Source organism: Ochotona princeps, chromosome 25 (assembly GCF_030435755.1).
Source record: "Ochotona princeps isolate mOchPri1 chromosome 25, mOchPri1.hap1, whole genome shotgun sequence".
Taxonomy (NCBI): domain Eukaryota; kingdom Metazoa; phylum Chordata; class Mammalia; order Lagomorpha; family Ochotonidae; genus Ochotona; species Ochotona princeps.
Genome location: NC_080856.1, coordinates 19,780,727 through 19,804,381, shown reverse-complemented (window position 1 = coordinate 19,804,381; position 23,655 = coordinate 19,780,727). Strand labels below are relative to the sequence as shown.

Here is a 23,655-nt window from a genome sequence, read left to right as displayed (position 1 = left end):
CTGGGCTGCATCTGAGAATGACATTGTTCCACATCCGGCTTCGCTGCATGGCTAAGATGACAGTGCTGCCTCGTGTTTCTAACCAAATGCCTGGCGTCTTGCCAGTAACTTACAACACACACTGTCACCCCGAATCTTCTACAACTATTACATGTCAGGCATATGTCATGTTCTCAAGAAAGATTTAAATAAATGAATTCTCAGCCTTCTGTTGAAATTCACTCGTATCAAATACAAATTGCAGCTTCATGTGGGCTGTTGATATTTTTTTTAAACAGGCTAATTACAGGCTTAAACTATACCATCTGGATTATACATCTTTAAAATTATCATTTGTCTAAACATATGTATTGAGATTTTACTAGTTCACAAATCACTCAAGTGTTGCAAGGAGAAATCCAGAGCTGGAGCAGATGCCACATAAACTCCTGCCCGAGAGGCGCGACGGGGTTAAAAAGCGCTTTAGCACAGTAAGGTGCATATAATTAACACTGTATATACTGTATAAATAGACTGTATATATATATTTTTAAAAGATTTTTAAATTTATTTTATTACAAAGTCAGATATACAGAGAGGAGGAGAGACAGAGAGGAAGATCTTCCGTCCGATGATTCACTCCCCAAGTGAGCTGCAACGGGCTGATGCGCGCCGATCCAAAGCTGGGAACCAGGAACCTCTTCCGGGTCTCCCACACGGGTGCAGAGTCCCAAATCCTTGGGCCGTCCTCGACTGCTTTCCCAGGCCACCAGCAGGGAGCTGGATGGAAAATGGAGCTGCCGGGATTAGAACCAGCGCCCATATGGGATCCCGGGGCTTTCAAGGCGAGGACTTTAGCCGCTAGGCCACGCCGGGCCCAATAGACTGTATATTTAAACATGATTATGATGGTGCATTTTATTATGTTTCTTATAATATAAGCACACTTCAAAAATTTACTGGACAGTGTTGTTTCAGAACAACTCTTGGAAAAATGACTCAAAGAAGTCCCCACAACCTCTGGAAACTCAATGCTACAATACAATCAAACCGGGAGCTAGCTACCCAAATATAGAGTTGTCATCGCGAACAGAAATGTCTTATATACTCCGACCTCTGTCTGACTAAGTGGGTTAAATCCAAGCTTTTTCACAGAAGCTGCAAAGTCCTTTATGGCTTGGCTTATTTCCTATGGCCAGTCATGTAGCCCGTTTTTGATTCTTTGTACAGAACGGTTTCCTCTAACCTTAAGATTTGCAAATGATAACATATTTGCTCCAAATACCTTCACCACTGGTTTCTTCTCTTACTTGGAGACAGAAAAACTCTAGTTTCGCACCTCACATGTCCTCAATGGTCAAACTGGACCAGGTTAAAGCTGGAGGTTGGGAACTCAATCCAGCTTTTCCACACAGATTAAGTTGCCATCACTTGAGCTACCCCTTCTGCTTCCCAGGGTATGCTTTAGCAGGAAGCTGGAATTTGGAGCTGGAGCAGGAATCAGACTCAGGAACTCTGATATGGACCATGGTGTCTCAACCCTTTTTTGTTTCTAATTTTTTATTTGAAACGGATCAGAGGTGGAGCAGCCAGGACTCAAACCCATGTTCGGGCAGGATATAGGCATCACTTGCTATGCCACAATGCTGACCCCTCCACCAGTGTCTTAACCACTAGACCAAATGTTATTCATCTGGCTCTCAGTGATCCTTTGAAGTTCATTTTAAAAACTTCTTTAGGGAAACTTTCTTTAAACTGATCAAGTTTGGACCTTGCCTCTGCATCCATCCAGCCATCCATTCACACTTTCATCAAAGTTTGGCTTTTTCCTTTGTAGCATTTAATACAATTATATATAATAGTGGTCTCTTTCATAGGATTCAAAATTCTATGTAATAGGGACTATTTCTCTTGGTAATGACCACATTATCACGGACCCAGGATCTTTTGTACCTTCTTCTCAGGCAGTTCTTTTAATACACAGATTCATCTTACTAGATATTCTCAAAGGGGTAGGTGGAGAAACGCAGAGTTTATGGTCTTGGTTTGGGAGACAGAGGCTGATGGCCAAAGAAGTTTAGGGTTAAGTTAGTAGGGAAGCAAGAAGTGAGTGAGGAGGAAACTCTCCAGGGACTCATGTAATGAGGCTCCCCCCACTACTCTCCAACATTCCATCCCCACCCTAAGTAAGTCATGAGACAATAATTTATTCATTGATGGAGCCATTGATGAAGCGATTCATTCAATTAGATAAACATCAGCTTACAAAACCAATACCAGAATGATTTTGCAGAATTAGAGTGCTGAGGAGCCCTGTCACACTTTAACTGCATTAGGCTTTGGCGTGGAGATGACTGTGTTCCCCAAGGCAGGTTACTGAGAACCAGGAACATCGTCCAACGTGAGCAAGACAAGAAACGCACATGCTTCTTTCAGTCTCTGCGAAGGAAGTTCCCTCTGCACAGGCCAACACTATTTCTTTTTTGTTGCTCGTTTCCCTTCTCCTTTCTTTGGCTTCCCTTTTCCACGAAGCTTCTTTAGACGCATTTGCTCCTCCTTAAAATCCTGATGCTCATCTCTGAATGAAGAAACAACAACAACCCATTAACTAGTTAGTTTGGCAAGACTGGAAAGGTGCACCAATCTGTTATGGTTCTTTTGGGTCACTGTGGCTATTATCTTTAATGTTTACATGGTACATGTTCAGTGCAGTACCGGGGGTCCCCGACAGCCAGATGAGTCATACCAATCCTGAAAATTCCTCTCCCTTTCACCCAAAGCAAAAGCCACAGTCCCTCCCCAAACATTCCGTCCCAGGCACACTCCTCATGAAGGCCTTTGCTCTGCTCTTGGCTCTGCCTTGCCAGTCCTTTCCCAGGTGGCTCACTCACCATCTCCAGGCTGTTAAACCCCATCTTCCTGATGGTCCTGTTTAATCCTGTAATTGCCCTCCTTCCCCACCCTCTGTGGGCTCTACCTCTGGATCCTGCTCAGTCAGCTCTGCTTTTTCTCTGTAATACATTCAACTTAGTAATATATGTCATGGGACTTGTTCCAATATAACGCTGTTTTCCTTCTCCCTTCCTGCTCCACAGGGCAGGAGGCTTTGTCCGTACTGATGATGTAACCTGAGCACCTGGCCCACAAGGGGAACCTGGGCTTCCCTTCTGCAGGTCTGGATGTTTTCTTTACAGAAGGGATTGTCTAGTTTCATGCTGCCTGATGCTGCAGGAAGCCTAGCGTTAAGAGTTGCCATTTATCATCACTGCTGACTAAATACATGAACAAACTTTGTTTTTCCATGAATAGCTCAATGCTAAGTATTTTCCCCTAATCCCTAAAGATAGCTGAGTCATTATTATTTAAGCAAATGGAAAGCAGCAACAGACAAATTAAAATAGCAGAATGTGATTTTGTTATGGGTTATCATCTTCTACTCAGGAGATCTGCAGTTCAATACTTTATTTTGGGTCATAATAAAATTTTTATTTTTCTGAGCCCAGACTAACAGCAAGGGAGAGAGAAAACCAAAGCAATTTTGGACTCTCAAAAGATCATGGATCTAATACTGTGTTTACTATAGAAATCTGTTTTGCTCACTGTTGTTCCCTGAGTGCCCACCTAAAGTGCCTGTATCTGGAAGGTTCTTAAGACATACCTGCTGGATAAATGAATACAGTGATCTTAGCTGTCCAAAATGAGTATCACGTTGCATTATCAATTTATCATATTAAAATAAATGGTCCCAATTAATTTTTAAATTGTGGCCCAAAGACCAGTCCAATTAAAACATGTCAAACTTTCCTAACAGAATGTAGGTATTTTAATGTTTCATAATTACCCACTTTTTAAATTCTTTTGAAATGAGCACGTGTTAGGTAGGTAATTATTATTTTTAATAAAATAGTCACATAGCTATTTGATCTTTTTGTCTTTCTACCGAGGTCTGAGCACCTACTTTCAGTACGTGCACAAACATATAAGTGCATGGTGTTAAGAGCCTGTGCAACTCACACATTATCCTCAAAGGCAAACTGCAGCTCGTTTAGACCAAATTAATATTTCAAATACGATACAAAAATGCCCAAAGAGAGTGGGGGTTAAAAAAGAATGCCAACAAAGTTCCCAGCAGAAGAGAAAAAAGGTGTCTAGCCATCAGCTAAGGAACAGATAATATATGGGGCAGGGACCCTGCTCTGCTAAGAACCTGCTGCCCCGACACCCTTTGGGCTCCTAGGGTTTTCTTCCTCAGCATTGGACCAGCTTCTCTCTGCATCCTTTTTAGCATGTTCTTAGACTAATGAGTAATTATAGATACTCTATAGCTCAGTACCTTCACACTTTATACATAAAATGTTTTCCAAAAACATGCTTGTTTCTTTTGATTTGCCCATCGTGGATATATTGAAAGAATCCTTTCTCCACACACACTGAACATTTTTATATATTATTTTATTTATCTGAAAGGCAGACAGAGAGACTGAGGCCTCCCTTTGGTGGTTCTCTCCCCAGATGCTTGCACCAGCCAGGGTGGGATTGGGCTGAAGTCAGGAGATGGGACTCAAGCTGGGTCTCCCATGTAGCAGGGACTCCAGCTCCTGAGCCATCACGTGCCACCTCCCAGAGTGTGTATTAAAGGTGGATTAGGGTGCAGAGCTGAGATCCAAATCCAAGTCCTGTAATAGGGGTTCCAAGTGTCCTGAATGGTGTCTCAACCATCACGCCAAATACCTGTTCCCTAAGCTGTATCTTATGAACTACCTGGGCTCTACTACAATAGTCACAAAACCGTAAGATGAGAAAGCCTAATGTTTTCCTTTCCTCAACTATATAAACAAACATGTAGACCTCACAAGTCCCTCTGTGTGTGTGTGATCACCTGTAGAGGCCATGAAACCGGAGAATCCCCATGAGCGCGAAGTACGTGTTGTGATTGGGATACCAGTCGTAGGTTTCCTTCCTCTTGGCTAAAGGCTGTTCGCTGAACAGTTTCACCACTTTCATAGACTTGGAATCAGTGGGCCTGGCAACTTCACCAAACAGCCGGGCACTGAGACGAGTCATGCGTAAGGCATATTCTGAAAGCGAAGACATTTCTTGGGCAGCAAGGATCCCTACAAAAAAGAAGAGGAAAGATAAACAGGGGAGTGTAAAACATTCCAAGATGATCTAATAAACACTTAGGAAAATGAAAACGCAGCGCGCTGCACATGACTCTGCACACAGCTGCCAGGATGTTGCTGAGGAACTGAGGACTATCTGTGGTGCAGACAGCCATTCCCACTGTACGCAGTACTTCTACAGTTCTTTCATTTTGTGCTCACATACTGTTATTTCCTTGTCATTCTGCCTTTTTTTTAAACAAAGAGCTCTTTTGTAATTCAACAGCTTATTTACCTATAGTAGGCTGGATGATGGGACCAGAGAAATGAGCTATCCTGCCTCAACATGATGATTATACTTTCAGAAAACACCTACCTAAGCAATCTGTGAAATCAACATGCTGCCTGCTTGCCATCTAAAGGAGTAATGATGTGCTTACCTTTGTTATCAGGCCTTTGAACTTGGCTCTGCAGAGCTCCAGCTGTTCTGTGGACTGCTAATGAGTTATGAGGTTATCAGGCCTTGAGGCTGCTGGACTGAATGCTACCTAGAGGCTAAGAGTCTCCTGGGAAAAACACACAGCAAATTTTTTTAAAAATTAATTAATTTATTTATTTTTATTGGAAAGACAGATCTACAAAGAGAAGGAGAGACAGAGAGAAAGATCTGCTGTCTGCTGGTTCACTCCCCAAGTGACTGCATCGGCCAGAGCTGAGCCAGTCCAAAGCCAGGAGCCAGGAGCGTCTTCTGGGTCTCCCACATGGGTGCAGGGTCTAAGGCCTTGAGCCCGTCCTCCTCTGCTCTCCCAGGCCACAGGCAGGAAGCTGGATGGGAAGTGGAGCAGCTGTCATTAGAACCGGTGCCCATGTGGGATCCCGGGCATGAAAGGTGAGGACTTTAGCAACTAGGCTGTTGTGGCAGGCCTAACAGCTAGCAATTTTAAGGAAATAAACTCAACAGCTCAAAGACTCATTTTATTCCTGAACAGAAGGAACTTAACAACTGTGATAGGGCTTGTCTTTATCTTCTTATAAATGCTGCTTTAATGCAAACTGGCTAGGTTCCTATTAGCTGAAGACAGCTTTTATTTGTGAGAGAGCATGCTGAAATAGGTTTAAGAATGATATTTCATGTGCTAAAATTACAGCTAGCACACATCACAGGTCATGTGTGGACATATACAAATCAAGAATACTGCGGTGGGATCCCTATCCCACCCCATTCCACATGAAATGTACAAGTTACTGTTGGTACAACACGCCAGCTTATGTGAAATCTTCGTAGTGAGATGAGCAGCTGCTGGCTGAGATGCTGAGGGATAGTTCAGCTGGCATGAGAAGAAACTGATGTCCAAATTAACTTATCTTGAAGAAACCAATGAGAGTAATCTCTCAAAATGAAACAAACCAGCAAAATCATCACACTCCAGATATGTTTTAAATCAGCTCTTCCAAGCACCTTCAATTAAGGAGGGTTTAATGTCCACATCAAGATCCTTTAAAAGAGCAGAGGCTGATCTCAAGCCATGCCATGCACCAAGCCATCTCAGGCCAACAGTGCCATCTGAAGGAGAAGTATGGGAACTGAGCTGTGTTCCCTTGACAACTCATCACCCAGTTAGCCCACCAGCCCTTTATCATTCATTTCTCTCCCAACTCTTGCATTGTGTGGATGCAGATGGGTTTAAGCATTATTGGTAGTGAAGAGAAAAAAAATCATGCCATTATAAACCTCTTAAGGCCTTACAAATGTCCAAAGGTTGGGCCTGGTACAATCGCCTAGCAACTAAAGTCCTCACCTTGTACGTGCCAGGATCCCATAAGGGCGCTGGTTCTGATCCCATTGGCTCCACTTCCCATCCAGCTCCCTGCCTGTGGCCTGGGAAAGCAGCAGAGGATGGCCCAGAGCCTTGGGACCCTGCGCCCACGTGGGAGACCCAAAGCTTCTGGTTCCAGGCTTCAGATTGTTGTGGCTCTGGCCATTGTGGCCGCTTGAGCAGTGAATCATCAGAAGGAGGATCTTCCTCTCTGTCTCGCCTTCTCTCTGTATATCTGACTTTCCAATAAGAATGAAATAAATCTTTAAGGAAAAATCTAAAGGTTATCTTTAGCAGCTTCAAAAAGATTCTAGGGAAGTTTCCTCGGAAGGTGTGAACAGACGCTTTTTGTCATTTCTGATTCCAAAACAGTCTCTTTGCTTTGCTTAATCCCCATGACAGCAACAGAGTACATTTGTACTGTAAGTGACAAGGATTTCCAGTTATTTTAAACTGGTCTGGTAACTATAATTTTGTTATAATGTTTTCAGGACAGTGTGTCTGAGTTCCAGATCACCTCAGTTTTACATGCTGAGGTGGCTGAGTCCTGTGGCCAGGTCCGGGGATGGCTCTGCCACTTATGACCAGGGTTTTTCTGTCTCCAACTCTGAGCTTTCTTTCCTGAAAACAAACCTGATGGGAATGCTGGAGAAATCAGTAAGAAAGTAGCATTCAGTAGATGGCAACTTATATAAAAAAAATGAAACTTTGTAAGTTGCGTGGTAGTGTAGTCTACATCATTTATTCATTCCTCGTTGTACTTTAAGTATACAAGCAAGACATGTATACTCCAATTGGATTTGTACCTAGAATGTTAGGGCACTCACAAACTTAGGCAGAAACATACGGGTGTGGGGACCAGTACCTTGTTAACAAACCATCAGCCCTGAGGAGGAAGGGCATCACCAAGGCATCACAGGACGCAAAAGTATCTCCCTATTTTGGCACGTAGCAAATTACTGGGAGACATCTCTCGCAAGTAATTCCATTAGGACCCCACTGGAACAAGGTTCTATCACCTAAGTCCAGTCCTACAAGGTTTACAACAGAAAACGGGACTCAGCCTCTTGAAACCCACATGCCTTACCAGAAACAAAGAGCTAGACAATGGGCGCAATAATCGCCAGCCAGAGGGCTCGGTCATCTCCCTGACACCCACACTGCAGCCCCGGGAGGAGCGGGAGGAGCCACAGCAGCTCAGTGCACCTGTCTATCTGCCACAGGCAGCAAGGTTTTGCCATCTAAAAGGACTGGGTTGATGCTTCGTGCTAGCTTTAAACAAACAAACAACAACAACAACAAAACTTGCAAAAGCCTTACGTAGGACTTCTCAGGATCCCAGTATACTTCCTTACAGCTTTTCAGTTTTAACTTCAAAAGAAAACACACACAAATAGCAAGAAAATGATTATGCGGACCCTGTTAATGTTATTCCAGTAAGCGGCACATCGCGACTCCCATCCCGTAGATTCCGACTGCTGTGCAGCCGTTCTAAGGGGTTTGCAAAGGTCACCTCAGTCTTCTTTAAATGTGAACAAAAATCACAATTACGGAAAAATAACTTGACATGGAGACGTTCTGCAAAAACTAAGCACTCAAATGCACTAAATGAAACAAGTTAGTCCCACCCAAGAAGAGAACTGGCATATTTTGACGCTGCGTGAAGACCAATCCGTCTGATCTTTCTGACGACTCCGAGGCAATGAAAAGGTCAGGCTGATTTCAGTAACTGGCTTTGCACCCCTCTTCTCTCTAACAGGTGCTTTATCTTTGCCTTTTAGGCGTCATTTCTGGAGTTCCTAACTCTTCCCCTCGGCTCTCCCCCTTACTGCAGTATACTACCCGAACTGTGATCCAGACACGTGAAAACTCACGGCAGTGTGTGCCCTAGCGAGGAATTCACACACTCACGCACCTGCAGCACCAGGCACACGTGCTGTCAGGGAACGGGACGCCCCCCGGACAGGTCCACCAGGTCTACGATGTCGCAGGGAGACCCTGCTGGAGCCTCAGAAGCGTCACCCCAACCTCAGGGCCAAACCCGCACTGCCCGGACCCGCTTACCCGGACCTGACTTCGTCGTTAGGGCGCCGGAAGGCCCGCCCACTCCCCGGCCGCGCGGCAGTCGAGAAGCGGAAGCGTGGCGGCTAGAGCGCACACCCGGAACCACTGGGCTGGTCCCCTCCTGGAGACCTCCGTGGCCGACTTGGCGCCTGCGCGGTGAGCCCAGCGTCTCCTGCTGGGCGGAGGACTTGGACTGGGGGAGATCGACGACAGAACGGCTTTCCCGGGAAGCCCCCCAGGAGGTTCCCCAGCTTTGTCTCGTTGGGAACTTCTCCCGAGCTGCCTCCGGAAGCGCTAAAGTAATTGCGTAGAGTTGGCCGTGCGGGGGAGCATGGAGTGAACCCCCTCTTCTTCTTTATGTATAGTTTCCTTTTTTGTTTTATGCTTTACAAACCTGCAGTCTTCCAGGTGCATTCCCTGGCTACGGGAGTCTTTCTCACCTACTTGGGAAGGCCAGTGCCCACCCAGTCCACCTGCTGATCTTTCGCATGTTAGGTCATTGGGATCCCCTGTCAAGCATTCCTTCCCATCCGGCTTCAGGGGCGTCTTTCCAAGTTCTCCGTGCCTCCTCCATGGGCTTCGCAGCTTCCTGTAGGAGTAGAAACGGGATATTGACCTGTCTCCTCAAGCACTTAGGGGGTCTCCCTTAGCAGGTAGTAGGAACACTACATATCTCACTCCCTGCTGAACCTGTTTTCACGCAAGTTTCATCCCATTGCATCATGGACTGGTAGTTCGGTTAAGAAAGCGCTATTCTCTGAATGTTGCTTAAGGCGCTTCATAAATACTGTCAAAAGTCACCTGGAGTTGAGGCAGATCAGGGTACTGTCCTCACAGCCGCTCCTCCCTGTACAACTTGCCATTTAGTTGTGTATGACATTGCATCCACCAGTACCATGAATTTACTTTGACCAAGTTCTGACATTTTGTTAACTTAATAGCAGCAACAACGTAAACGTAGGTCTGCTGACATGTAATCAGGGAATAATGAATGTCCTTTCTATATCTTATGTCAAAAAAATGTCCTGGGTAGCACAGCTCCTGGGGGACATTTCATCTTGTCGTGTGTTTCCGTGTAGCTGGCTTGTTTTTAGCTGATGGCTAGCAGATGATGTCAGTCAGATTTCCTTTGCGTGTTAATGCCCTTGCAAAGTTCTTGACTTGTGGCAACAACCATTTTGTGTGTATGTGCGTAAACTGTGTTGGCTTCCTTTTATATATCAGCCTTATTTTTGCTGTTTTACTTGTTGCTTAGTTGTGTCATCTGTGTGCTCTGTGAATCTCTGTGAGTTACCACAAGTGCTTCTTAAAGCGTAGCAGGCTGTACCGAATCCTTCGCACCTGTCTGTTCTAGGGAGTTGGTGCCACAGTTATCATCAAATCAAATTAATAGGATTCCTATTAGATTCCTGAAGCTGCTGGCACACAATTCCACAAACGTGGTTTTTCTACAGCCAAGAGTTATTCTCTTGCAGTCCCGGAGGCCGTAAGTGAAAACACAGAATCATCGGGGCAAAACCAGGTGTGGACAGGCCCGTGTTTCCTTCTTGGACTTTTCTATCTTCTGGAAAGAAACCATCTTGAAACTGCTGAAGTAGTGAAGGTGGGTGAGATTAATAATTACAAATACTCAGGTAATCTGATAGCTGGGAGCAGCGCTATGGCATGGCAGGTTAAGCCACCGCCAAGGACAAAAATATCCAGAATAGGCTCTGGTTTGAGACTCAGCTGCTCCACTTCCAATCCAGGTCCCTGGTGATGTGCCTAGGAAAGCAGTAGAAAATGGCCCAAGTGCTTGTGTTTTTGTGCCTGCACAGGAGCCCCAGAAGGAGCCCCAGGTTCCTGGCCTGGCTCAGCCCCAGCTGCTATAACTATTAGTGGAGTAAATCAGCAAATGGAAGATCAGATCTCTCTCTCTCCCCCTCTCTCACTCTCTCCCTCTCCTTCTCTCTCTTTCTTTTCACCCCTCTCTAACTTTGTCATTCAGATACATTATATATATATATATATATATATATATATATATATATATTTATTTATTTTAAAGGGGCCTGGTGTTGTGACATATCAGGTTAAGCCACCACCTGTGGTACTGGCATCTCATTTCGGTGTTGGTTCCAGTCCCAGCTGCTGCACTTCCAATACAGCTCCTTGCTAATGCGCTTGGGAAAGCAGTGGAGGATGTCCCACGTACTTGAGCCCCTGAATACTGTGGGAGACCTGGGATAAACTCTTGGCTGTTGCAGCCATTTCAGGAGTGAACTGGATAAAGATCTTTCTCTATCTCTTCCTTTCTCTTCATAACTTTGCATTTCAAATAAATAAATTTTTTAAAGAAAGATAATGTGATAGCCATTATATATTCAAATTAAACTGGAATAACTTGCAAAAAATCATGCATAGATTTGTTTTAAATATGAGCTTATTATTTAGTGAAAATTAAAATGCATTGTGTTAACCATGAATGGCCTTCACCAGGTATTTTCTTATTCCTTCCCCTTTAGCTGCACTGTGTTATATGGTAAACTAGGATTAGGTAGGGTCCCATGACTTTCTGGCCAAGGAGTGGTGAGCAAAAGTGAGACATCAGCTCCCTAGAAGGGTGGTTAGTTACCTCATGATGCTTCAGAGCATTTCTGTGTCTGCCTTGTTAAAACTGTTTTCCTTGTTTGGCTGGACTGCTGAGTGACAACGAGGGGGCAGATCCTACTCTGCCAGGCACAGTAGAAATAAAACCTGGGTTAGCACTGAGCCTGTGTTGTTTTGAGTCCCATAACTTTGCTGTTTGCCACTGTGGCAAGATCTAGCTTATCTTCTCTGAAATATTCAATCAAATTCTAGAATGGCATAGACAAATACTTTGGTGTTGATCAAATTTCATGTTGTATCATGCTTCCATATTTTGTTTCTTTTTAACCAAGGTAAAATTTTTCTTTGGTTGTTTAACTTTTAAAAAAATAACATGCGATTAAAATTATTTATTTAAAAAGAAGACAAAGAGGTATCCTGTCTGCTTGTTTATGGCCTAAATGCTCTAACAGATAGGTGTGGGCCAAACTAGGCCCGAGGTCCTGGAACACGATTGAAGTGCCTATGTGGGTAGCAGATGCTGACTCCTAGAGTCAGCTGCCCGAGTGTGCACAAGCAGGAAGCTGGGTTTGAAGCACAGCTGGGAATCAAACCAGGTACTCTGATATGGGACGTGGCATCCAAAGCAGTGTCTTCATCACAGGTCGGACACCTGCCCCAACAGCATATGCTTTTGTTCTTCATTACAAATACAAGGAATTTTTAAATTATTAGTTTCCATGGTAAAGTTTTACAGTTGTAGTTCTTCCTCCCTTTCCTCCCCTTGCTTCCCCATTTTCTCCTGCCATTTGCCCCAGTTTATCACAGCAGTATAGTCGCTTAGTTATAGTTACAAGCTTAACGTTCTGGTCTTTAGATTTATCATGGCATGGTAGGTATAGGCAAAGGTAAAATAAAAACTAGTCTCATACTGTAAAGGTATATTCAAATGTTTAATTCAGAGTCCTAGTTTTATTCACAAGTTGAGATGCATACTACAATGTATCTTTATTTCCCAGTGTGCTAGGCTCCGTTATAGAGTTCATCTGTGAGAATATATGTATACACTTGATTATCTAGATCTATTTATTTTGTAGTTTGCATGAAGGCTGTCTTAGAGAGAGAACATATGGTATTTGTGCTTTTGGGACTGGCTTATTTCACTAAGCAGAATAGTTCCAGTTGGGACCATTTTGTTGCAAATAGTAGAATTTTATTCTTTTTAACGGTTGGGTAATATTCCATGGAGCGTATGTGCCACAGTTTCTTTAGCCATTCCTCCTTTGACGACATCTGGGTTGTTTTCAGGTCTTTACTATTGCAGATTGTATTGCTGTAAATAAAGGGTTGCAGGTCTCTGCTTTCTTGTGTGCAGGTTCCACTTCATTTGAATACATCCCTGGGAAGGGAATAGCCGGGTCATATGGCAGGTCAATTCTCAGTTGTCTGAGCACTCTCCACACTGATTTCCACAGTGGCTGCGCTAGTCTACACCCCCACCAGCAGTGAATTAACATCCCATTTCCCTACATCCTTGCTGGCAGTTGTTAATAGACTGCTGTGTGTAGGCCGTTCTCACCGGAGTTAGATGGAACCTCAATGTGGTTTGTGTATGCATTTTCCTAATAGCTAGGAACATAAGAAATGTTTTTTTTGAAAAATATGTTTCACAGGAGAGTGACAGGGAAAGACATCTTTATTGGCTAGTTCATTCTGCAAATAACCTCATCAGCTGGGGCTGGGCCAGGTGGTGTATAGGAGCTAGGAGCTTCATCTGGGAGTCCCATGTAGGTGGCAGGGCCCTAAAGTCCCTGGGCCATTTGCTGCTGTCGCAGGAGCATTAGCAGGGACCTGGATAGGAAGCACATCAGCCAGGAGGGGTGAACTGCGTGCCAATACAGGGTATTGACATCACAAACAGGGGTTCAATCCCCTGAGCCACAGTGCTGGCCCCAAATATATAGGAAACGCTTCAATAATGAGTTTAAAAAATATTGATTTCAGCTATTTTTATGTGGTTCTTTTTAGTCATTCCTGGAAGCTGAAAGTGAAAGTTCAATATGCATACAGTCATACTTCCTAAAGAAATATATCACTTGTCATACTGTTATTCACATGTGAGATTTACTTTAGGGACACATTCTGTTTTATTATTATGAGTTAAGTAATGAGAAAAGCCATTTAGGTTTACCATGGGTTTTATGCCTTATTACAAAAATGTATAAATTTATCCTATTAGTTTGAATATCATTTTAACCTTATTTGCTTTTAATGATTGGGCTTGGGGCAGGTGTTTGTGGCTTAGCAAATTACCTCAGGTGAAGCTCTGCGCCTGCTTCTCCCCCAGCTTCCTGCTCATGCACGTGGGAGGAAGTAGTTGATGGTCAGGTGGGAGACCTGCCTGGGGTTCTTGGCTCCTGGCCTTGGTGTGGCCTGACCCTGGCAGGTGGGAGCCTGCCTGGGGTTCCTGTCTCCTGGCCTTGGCATGGCATTTCGAGTATAAATCAGCAGATGATTCTCTCTTTATGTTTAAAATAAATGAAAATTGAAGTTTTGAAATGAGTTTGACAATTTCCCCATTTAAAAATCTGTGCTCTCTCTCTGTATAAAGATTTAAAGTATATATAATATACATGTTAAGAGTAAAAAATTTTTTTGAAAGGCATAGTTAACAGAGAGAGAGGGAGAGACTCAGCTAGAGGTGGCATCCATTTGCTGTTCACTGCTCAGGTGGCTGCTGGGCATCCAGGCCTGGGCCAGGAGCCAGGAGCTTCTTTTGGCTCTCCCGTGTGGCTGCAGGGCTCATGCCCTTGGGCCACCCTCTGCTACTTTCCCAGGCATACTAGCTGGGAGCTGGATTGGAAGTAGAGTAACTAGAACTCAAACCAGTGCCCACATGGGATGCTGGCCTGGTAGGTGGTGTGCTATACCACAATGCCAGCCCCCAAATATGTATTCTAATACATGTAGTTTAATTAAAAAAAAGTCTTTTTTCACTGTGAATTTGATCTAGATGATTGGATTTTATCATCAGGATTGAGTTTACTAATTATGTGGCCAATGGGGAGAACATTTTCTATAATCTGAACAAGCTATACCTGCAGCTCAAAGCTTTAGTAAAAGATGTAAAGTGCTGAGATGAAAGCATTTGTTTATTTTTAAAGATTTAAAGATTTATTTTATTAGAAAGGCAGATTTACAAAGAGGGGAGGCAGAAAGAGAGAGAGACATATCATCCACTGGTTCATTCCCCAAATGGCCTCAATAGCCAGAGCTGGACCAGGTTGAAGCCAGGAGCTTCTACTGGGTCTCCCATGTGGGTGGCATGGGCTCAGGCACTTGGAGCGTCCTCTGTCGCTTTCCTAAGCTACATGCAGGAAGCAGGCTTAGAGGTGCCAGAAGTCGAAGCAGCATCCATATGGGATGTTGCCAGCATAGGTGGAGGCTTAGCCTACTAGGCTTTGGCGCCAGCCCATAGCTGAAAGCATTTTACCAACAATATTTTGAATCAAAATTAGCGACACTTCTATTTTGTCAGTCTGTCTAGGGTTATTTCAGATAAAACAAAGTACTTCTAAATGAAAACAGCACATACAGATTTCGCATATCTTAGTATTTAGCCTTTTTGGTAGATTTTCCACAGATGTGGAAGTGAATGACTCTAATGGAGGGATAATGGATTGTTTTTAGGAATCAAACTGAAAGCCATTTTTTGGTTTTGTTTTAAGAAAAATTGAGGAAGGAGCTAGTTAAGTTGTCAACTTATAGATCACTATGCATGTCTTTGTGACAGATCCCTGTGTAGTTTGGGCATATAACTTCAGGGATTTGAAGCAGTGGATAGTGTTCTGTGCGTGTGTTTACGGAGGAACCCTGAGGACATGCTAGGTGAAGCAAGTCAGCCGAGAAAGGGCAGGGACGGCACACTTCCTGCGGAGTGAGGCGTCTAAAGCAGGCGCATTCTCGTACACGGAAAGTAAAATGATGATTAGCAGGGAGGGAGAGAACGGGAGTTGGGGGTGGTTGTCCCACAAATGTGGAATTTTAGTTTTCCAAGATGAAAAACTTCTAGAGAATTATTGCTTCCAACAGTGCTGTACTGTACATGTAAAAATGGCTAATATGATATTTTTTAAGTTTTTTTAAAACCTATATATTAAAAAAACTGGGTGATATTATATACATTGGGTATATTGAATACACTGGGTGTAAATACTGGGTGATATTGCCCATGTACTTGCTCATGTGAATATACTTGCTTTAAAAAAAACAGATTTATTTATTTGAAAAGTGGAGTTACAGAGAGGGAGAGGAAGATGCAGCAAGAGTGAGAGAGTTCTTCCATTGGCTGGTTCACTCCCCTAACGGCTGCAACTGGACTGGATGTTCATCCAGAATGCCAGGATCTTGAACAGTGGCTTAACCTGCTGTACCGCAATACCAGCCCCTGGGGAAAAATATTTTTTTTTTTTAGCACATAGAGACTTCTGTTCTTAAAAGTTTAAAACAACTAAAATCCAATTTCTGATATCTCAGAATAGCTTATTATAACTGAAAGATTGTGTGTGTGTGTGTGTGTGTGTGTGTAAGCATCATGTCAGCCAGAAAGCAAGAGTCTATAGTGAAGACACCAAAAGTATCAGGAAAAGAATCAAAGCACCCTACTAGAAAAAAACAAGCCAGAGGCAGTACACTGACCTTAACATATATTGAGGGCCCAGCGCTGTGGCCTAGTGGCTAAAGTCCTCGCCTTGAACACGCCGGGATCCCATATGGGCGTCAGTTTGCATTCTGGCAGCTCCACTTCCCATCCAGCTCCCTGCTTGTGGCCTGGGAAAGCAGTTGAGGACGCCCCAAAGCCTTGGGACCCTGTATCCACGTGGGAGGCCAGAAAAGAAGTTCTTGGCTCCTGGCTTCATATTGGCATGGCACCGTCCATTGCGGCCACTTGGGGAGTGAATTATCAGATGGAGGATCTTCCTCTCTGTCTCTCCTCCTCTCTGTATATCTGACTTTGCAATAAAAATAAAATAAATATTAAAAAAATAAAATATATTGCAAAGCCACACTAATTAAAACAGCACTATATAGGCATTTACCAATGGAACAAATGGCGCATGTACAGCCTACTGACCCTTGAAAGACTGCTGAAGATCTGATAATGCCAGGCACTGGGAGAAGGACATTTCTAAAAATTAATGATAACGGGAAAGTTGGATATCCTCGTGTTGAGGAGTGAAACTAGATCCCCGTGTCTCATTGCATACAAAATCAACACAAAAATGGATGGAAGACCTGAAACTAGTAGAACAAAATATACAGAAAACACCCCCTCAGGACAATGGAATGCAAAAGGTGTTTTTTTTTTTTCTCAGATCCCAAAAGCACAGACAATAAAACCAAAAATAAAATGAATTTCACTAAAGGACTTTTGCACAGTTAAAGAAAAAAAAAATCAATGGTAGGAAGAGACAACCTACAAAATGGAAGAAAATGTTTGCAAATTATTTATCTGACAAAGAGAAAATAACCTGTTCCCTATATAAATATGTACATATATGTTTTTAAAGATTTATTTTATTTTTATTGGAAAGTCAGATATAGGGAGAGGAGAGACAGAGAGGTAAATCTTCTGTCCATTGATTCACTCCCCAAGCAGCTACAATGGCTGGAGCTGTGCCTATCTGAAGCCAGGAGGCAGGAACCTCTTCCGGGTCTCCCACGTGGGTGCAGGCTCCCAAGGCTTTGGCCTTTCTCAACTGCTTTCCCAGGCCACAAGCAGGGAGCTGGATGGGAAGCGGAGCTGCCAGGATGCAAACTGACGCCCATATGGGATCCTGTCATGTGCAAGGTGAGGACTTTAGCCGCTAGGCCATTGCACCAGGCCCAGTATCTTATATATTTAAGGAACTCAATTAATTCATAAAAATAGCCCCCAAATAATCCAGTTTAGAAATGGGCAGTAAGCACTTTCTTTGAAGAAGACGACATATCAGTGGCCAACAAGTACATGTAAAAGTACTTAGCATCACTGATAATGAAGTGAATGCAAATCCAAATGCAATAAGCTGTCACATCACTCCAGTTGGATTGATTATTATCAAAAATGTAGTCAATAGATGACAAATACTCACTGCTAGAAATGTGAATTAGTACACCGTTGAAGAAAGCAGTAAGGAGGTTTCTCAAGAAACCAGCAAAGAGAACTGCATGATTCAGCAACCCTAGTCCAGGATAGGATCCAAGGGAGATGAACTCACTCGGTTAGATACCTGCAACCCCCTGTTTATTGCAGAGCTATCCACAACACCCAAGAAATGGAAACAACCTGAGTGCTCACCCATTGATGAATGGGTAAAGAAAATGTGGAATATATACACGGTGGAATTACTCGGTCGTAACATGGAGCCCGGCACTTCATTCTGGTCTTGCATGTGTGTGGCAGGGACCCATACACTTGGCCCTTCCTCCGCTGCTCTCCTGGGCCATCAGCAAGGAGCAGGATTGGAAGTAGAAGATCTACTAGAAACACTGCCTACATGTGATGCCATTGTGGCAGAGGGAAGCTTAACGTGCTGTTCCACAGAGCTGTCCCTGAGAATATTTTTATTTCAGTGTCATCTCTGAAGGATCTTTTCTCTGAATGTGGAATTCTGAGTTGACATTTCTTTTTGGCTCTTTAAAGATGTTGCTCCTTATCTTCTTGTTTCCATGGTTTCTGATAAGTCATTAGTAGCTTGAATACTTGTTCCCCTTCATGTAATGTGCTATTTTTTTCCTGTTGCTTTCAATCGGTGTTTAGAAAAATTTGATGTGTGTAGCTATGGTTTTCTTAGCATTTTTCAGTTTGAGATTCCTTGAGCTTCCTTAATTTGTAATTAAGGTATTTTATACAGTTAGATATTTAAGTATTTCATAAAATTAAGGAAGTTTTGGCATTCTTTTTAGTTATTTTTTAAAAATATTGCTTTTAATGTTGTTTACATAGTTGAGAGGGATGCATGTGAATGCAGGCCTCTGATTAGGGTGAGGAGGGTCAGATATGGAGGCAGATGGGTGGGACAAATGTTTCAATTTTTTTTTCTCCTGTGTCTGCAGGAGAGGAAGGGGAGGGCACTGCATCCTGTTGTAAAACTACATCAGCACCCCCAGGGATGAGGGACAGCCATCTGATGACGCCTTAGAGACCCCCAATGTGGGGAAGAGTGTTCTGAGGGTGTTACTTGAGTAGTTTTGATACTTCTGAGAAGTTGTTGGTTTTGTTGTTCCAGCATGGAGAAAATCTTCCTGAGGTCTGTTGATTGACACGGTCCACCTTAGTGTATCCTCAGGCTCAGGAACATGGCACAAAGCTTGCCCAGGAGAATTGTCCAACCAATCCTGCTCTCCATCCTCCAGCGAGGCAGTTCATGCCTCCTGCTGGCCTAGATGAGCTGGTTCCATGTGCATCTGGGCATGCAGTCCACTGCACAGCCATCAGCGGCTAGGAGTCCACTCCAAGGTCTGATCATACATCCTGTGATTTTTCCCTATAGCTGGGGTCTGAGTCCAGAAGTCTGTTTAGGGAGACCCCCAAGAAACCTCATTTGGGGTGATCTAGACTTGATTCTGTGTGCACTAGCCAGTACAGGTTCAGGTTTAGTCTGTCACTTGCACCAGCTAATGCACATACTGGTGGATGCAGCTACATGGTCAGTTCTGCTCTGTCACTCATGTGAACCAGCAGGTACTACAGCTTAGCCTAGCCAACCACCACAGACCCAGTCCTCATACATACCAGTAGGTGCTGCAACCTAGTTGGGGCAACCCCCAATTACCCATACCAGGTCTACCCCTAGCCATGGTTTTTGTGTGTGCAAGCCTCTGCTGTACCCTAAGGGTCTGGTCCATCTGCTCTTGTGCACACCCATGAGTACTGTGGCTTAGCTCAGCCAAACCTGCCCCTACCCAGTGCTCAGTTATGTGGACAGGTGCAACTACCTTGACCAGGATGGTCTACACCCAGCTCTGGTTCTCATGCTCACCAGCAGTAGGTACAGCCTAGCCAGAGAGTGCCCACAGTTCTACTGCTAGGCATGCTTCAAGCCCCAGATCTATTGCCTGCTAGGGAGCACTGCAATCCGGACTGACACGATTACACTCAATCCTGGCACCTGACAACTGGTGCTGCAACCTAGCACAGCTGGTCCCCATCCAACTTTCTCTTAGCTGCACAAGTGAGTGTTTTAGCCAAGCACAGGATGGCCTGTCCCCAAACTTGCTATCCCCCAGCCCAGCTCTCACACTCACCAGTGGGTACTATGGTCTGGCCTGACTAATCCACATCCATTATGGCTCTCACAGATGGATGCTACTACCATCTTAGATCAGCCTGACCCACTACCAGACCTAGCTCTTATGTGACCCAGTGGGTGATGTGGCTTAATCTTGCCTGTCCTGCACTCATTCTGGCTCTCATAAGCACCAGTGAGTGCTGGAGTCTAGCCCAGTCTGGCCTTCCCCCAGACACAGCTCATAAACATGCTGATGGGTACTGTAGTCTTACCTAGTCTGGTCCACCCACAGCCCTGGTTCTCACACTCACCAGGGGAGTCCCTGGTGTTCCACCATTGGGCTATTTTCTAGGGGTCTTGTGCATACTGGCAGGTGCTTTGATTCAGCCTGGCATGGCCCACCTTCAGTCTTAGCTCTCACTGGCAGATGTTGCAGCCTAGTCTAGGCCAGCTGGGTACAGTCCACACCCTGCGCTGACTCTCAAGCCCGTTCCCAGACCTGGCTCACAAAAACACTGATGAGTGCTGGAGCCTTACCTGGCCTGATCTGCTTCCAGCCAGCTCTTATGCTCCCCACTGGGAGCTGCAGCCTAGCAGGAGAATTCCCCAGGTTACCCTACTAGGCCTGCTCCCTGCACAGGATCTCACATGTGCCAGCAGGTGCAGCAGTCCTGCTAGCATGATCTGTCCTCAGTCCTGACCTTTTCATATGCTGGAAGGTGCTGCAGCCTGGCCCACCCCAGCCTCATCCCAGCCCTAGTTTCCAGAAGTGTCAGGTGGGTTCCTGTCAGGTGAGTGCTGTGGTTCAGCTTGGCTTGGGCCATCATCATCTCCAGCTGTCTGCACAAGCCAGCATGTTCTGCAGTCCCATAGAGAAAAGCCCACAAGTCCTCTACAGAATCTACTTCCACATCTGATTCTCTCGCATTCTGGTGTGTGCTATGGCTCAGCCTGGCATGGCCCAGCACCTGTTCCAACACTCGCAGCAGGTGCTACAACCTAGCCCAGCCAGGCATGCTTCCCAACCCCTAGTTTTTGCAGCGTGCAGCAGGCAGTGCTATTTAGCCAAGGGTGCCTTGACCTGATCCAGACATGCTCTCTGGTTCCCCATCCACCCCCTCCAAACCACTCCATCTCAACTCCTTTGCCTCCCTGCAAGTGTGGTGACTTGATTCATGGAAGACCCTGGAAGTTATTCCTCCTCTGTCAAAAATACCCTTAGCTGCTCCCACCCTGACCCCCTTCTTCAGGCTGTCTGCAGTCCCCCTACTTGGTGGCTGGGGTGGCTTGTCCTGCCCCAGTGTTTCCTGTGTTCCCCACATACTTTATTGAAAAAAGAAAAATAGAATAAACATCTATACTGGCATATTGATAGAGTAAACACAAATTTGGCATTAACCAGGCCCCAAATGCCCGCCAGCCCTTGGCTGCTTTTCTCATAGCAGTGTAACACTTGGTAACACTAGGTATAGGCAACCTAGGCAGTTGCCTGCAGCTGGGGGGATTTCTTTCTTTAAATATTATTTGTGTGCCAACACTTCTATCCTTGAGGGACTACAGTGAAGTATATGTTAGATTGTATAATATCCTGTTCATTTCCCCCCTCTGTTTATTCAGGTTAGATAATGTCAATCTGTCTTGAAATTCATTGATTTGTCACTGTATCCATTTCTCTTTTGAGCATCCAGTTACTTTTTTCATATATATTTTTTAGTCCAAAAATTAATATTTTATTCTTTGTTATTATTTCTACCATTTTGGTACTAATGTCTATAATTCTACTCACGAAGGAATATTTGCCGTTATCTCATGAAGCATGGATGTGGTAACTGCTTTGAAGTTCATTCGATACTGCCCAAATCTGGGCCCCTTGAGGTTTTGGTTTCTTGGCTTTTCTTTCCCTTGGGAATTGTCCTCCCGTTCTTTGTATATTGAGTCATTATAGATTGCATCCCCAAATATTAGAATAATGTTATGCTGTGAATCTCTTATACTTTTTTGAATTCAATGAACACTGTTGATTTTTGTTGGTTTATTTTAGCAGGTAATTAATCTGGGTAGATTTAGACAATTTTGTTTTTTTTATATATTTATTTATTTTACTTCAGTATACTGATTTTTTTTTAGAATAAATTTTTTTATTTATTAATTACATTGTATTATGTGACACAGTTTCATAGGTACTTGGATTCTCCCCACCTCTCCCCAAACCCTCCCACCATGGTGGATTCCTCCACCTTGTTGCAAACCACAGTTCAAGTTCTGTTGAGATTCCCTCATTGCAAGCATATACCAAACATAGAGTCCAGCATCTTATTGATTTAGACAGTTTTGTATCATAGGTCTAAATGTATGGGCTAGACCTATAAAATTCTTTAAGAAAACATGTATCAACATTTTGCTCTGACTTTGGGTTAGGCAAAAAAAAACTCCACAGATCATAAAATAAAACTTTGATAGATTATGCATCATCAGTTTTATAATGCCTGATCTTAGAAATACATTCCTAAGAAAGTGTAAGACTGGCCACAATAGGGAGACTGTATTTGATAAAGAATGTGTATGCTGAACATATAAAGAACCCCTACAACTCAAAAATAAGAAGACAAATGACCCAATTAAAACATAGGAAAAATGTGAAGATACATTCAATCATAGATGACATACACATGGGAAATAAGCACGTGAAAATAAACTTAATAGCACAGGTTAACAGGGACATGCAAATGACAGCCAACCTCCTGAGTAGAATGGCTAAAATGAAAACACAATGAACATTTGCCTTGATATGAAGCTAATGGGGTTGGAAAATGGTAGAGCTGCCTTGGTAAAACAAAATCAGACATGAAGTTAAACAGTACACCTACCAAGAGGTCCTAATTCATCTGAGAGCAATGAAAAATATATTTATAGAAAGAACTATTTATAGTAGTTTCATTTATAACAGTCCAAGTGGGGGTTGTGATTTCTTGACTTTCTGTTCTTTTCAGTCACAATAGCTTTAACTGGAAAAAAAAATGTCCTAAATGTTCATCAATTGGTAACTACATGGAACTATGGTACCAGTACATGATGGGATACTTAGTAATAAAAAGAAATAAGCTGCTGATGTGCAGAACCACATGAGTAGATCTCAAAATCATTAAACTAACTGGTTGGAGTCAGATACAAAGGGTAACACACTCTATGAGTCTGTTTAGGTGACATCGTGGAAAGGTGTCATCAGAGGGCCTGGAAACTGTATAGAGAGAGCAGTGGCTGCCAGTGCTTGGTGATGGAGTATGAGGGGTTGATCACAGAGGGGCTGAATGAACTTTTTGGGTAATGGAATTGATTTTTCAATTATGCTAGTGATAATACATTTGTATATGTTTGCCCAAATACTTCAAAACTGTATGCCCAAAAAGACTGAATTTCATGGTGTAAATTATACCTCAGAAAACCTGAATCTAAAAATAAAAGAGAGGTATTTTTATAACTTTCTGGATAAATGCTTCCTTTGCTTTTTCCTTTTGGAACTTTAGATTTTTCTGTTAAAAATGATACAGACGCAGCTAGAGCTATATGCCACCTACCTTCATTCTCCCTTCGCCCATCCAGCAATAACCATTGCCCTGAAATTGGTATGGGTCACTACAATTTTCCATTTTTTTTGGCTTTTAGAACATATACAAATATCCATAAATAGTATATATGAAACTACTTTTTGTTTAAAGACTACATAGATTGTATAATCCGGTGTGCATATTTTGTAGCTTGCTTTAATCATTTAAGTCTTGTTTTTGAAATTCATCCACATTAATAGATGCATCATCTTTTTTAATGTATGTATAGGAGTCCATTATATGAATA

At 43.5% G+C, this 23,655-nt stretch overlaps 1 protein-coding gene and 1 long non-coding RNA gene across 4 annotated transcripts in view; one reads left to right on the top strand and one right to left on the bottom strand.

Annotated features, from left to right (window-relative positions):
- LOC131483387 (uncharacterized) overlaps nt 1–22,900 on the top strand; it is an 89,600-nt gene extending 66,700 nt beyond the window's left edge. For both annotated transcript variants that reach the window (XR_009247630.1, XR_009247629.1), the window contains exon 3: nt 22,803–22,900. This is a non-coding gene — a long non-coding RNA (uncharacterized LOC131483387). The remainder of the gene's footprint in view (nt 1–22,802) is intronic.
- Nucleotides 2,203–8,973, bottom strand: MRPS33 (mitochondrial ribosomal protein S33). Of its 2 annotated transcripts, none has more exons than XM_012929598.2 (3): nt 8,814–8,973; nt 4,859–5,093; nt 2,203–2,557 (listed from the first exon to the last, which is right to left on the bottom strand). In XM_012929598.2, exons 2-3 carry the CDS (start codon nt 5,071–5,073, stop codon nt 2,452–2,454), a joined length of 321 nt encoding a protein of 106 aa, XP_012785052.1. In that variant the 5' UTR covers nt 5,074–5,093; nt 8,814–8,973; the 3' UTR covers nt 2,203–2,451. The 2 variants fall into 2 exon arrangements, with proteins under 2 accessions (XP_012785052.1, XP_058537359.1); XM_058681376.1 differs by lacking the exon at nt 8,814–8,973 and adding an exon at nt 7,986–8,086.
- Nucleotides 22,901–23,655: the final 755 nt, after the last annotated feature.

What these genes read in the sequence shown, in the direction of transcription:
- MRPS33 (XM_012929598.2), bottom strand. Translation starts at nt 5,073, where the DNA reads ATGTCTTCGCTTTCAGAATATGCCTTACGCATGACTCGTCTCAGTGCC. An exon ending in CGGTTTCATGGCCTCTACAG is followed by an intron (nt 2,558 to 4,858) that starts GTGATCACACAC and finishes TTCTTCATTCAG; the next exon opens with AGATGAGCATCAGGATTTTA.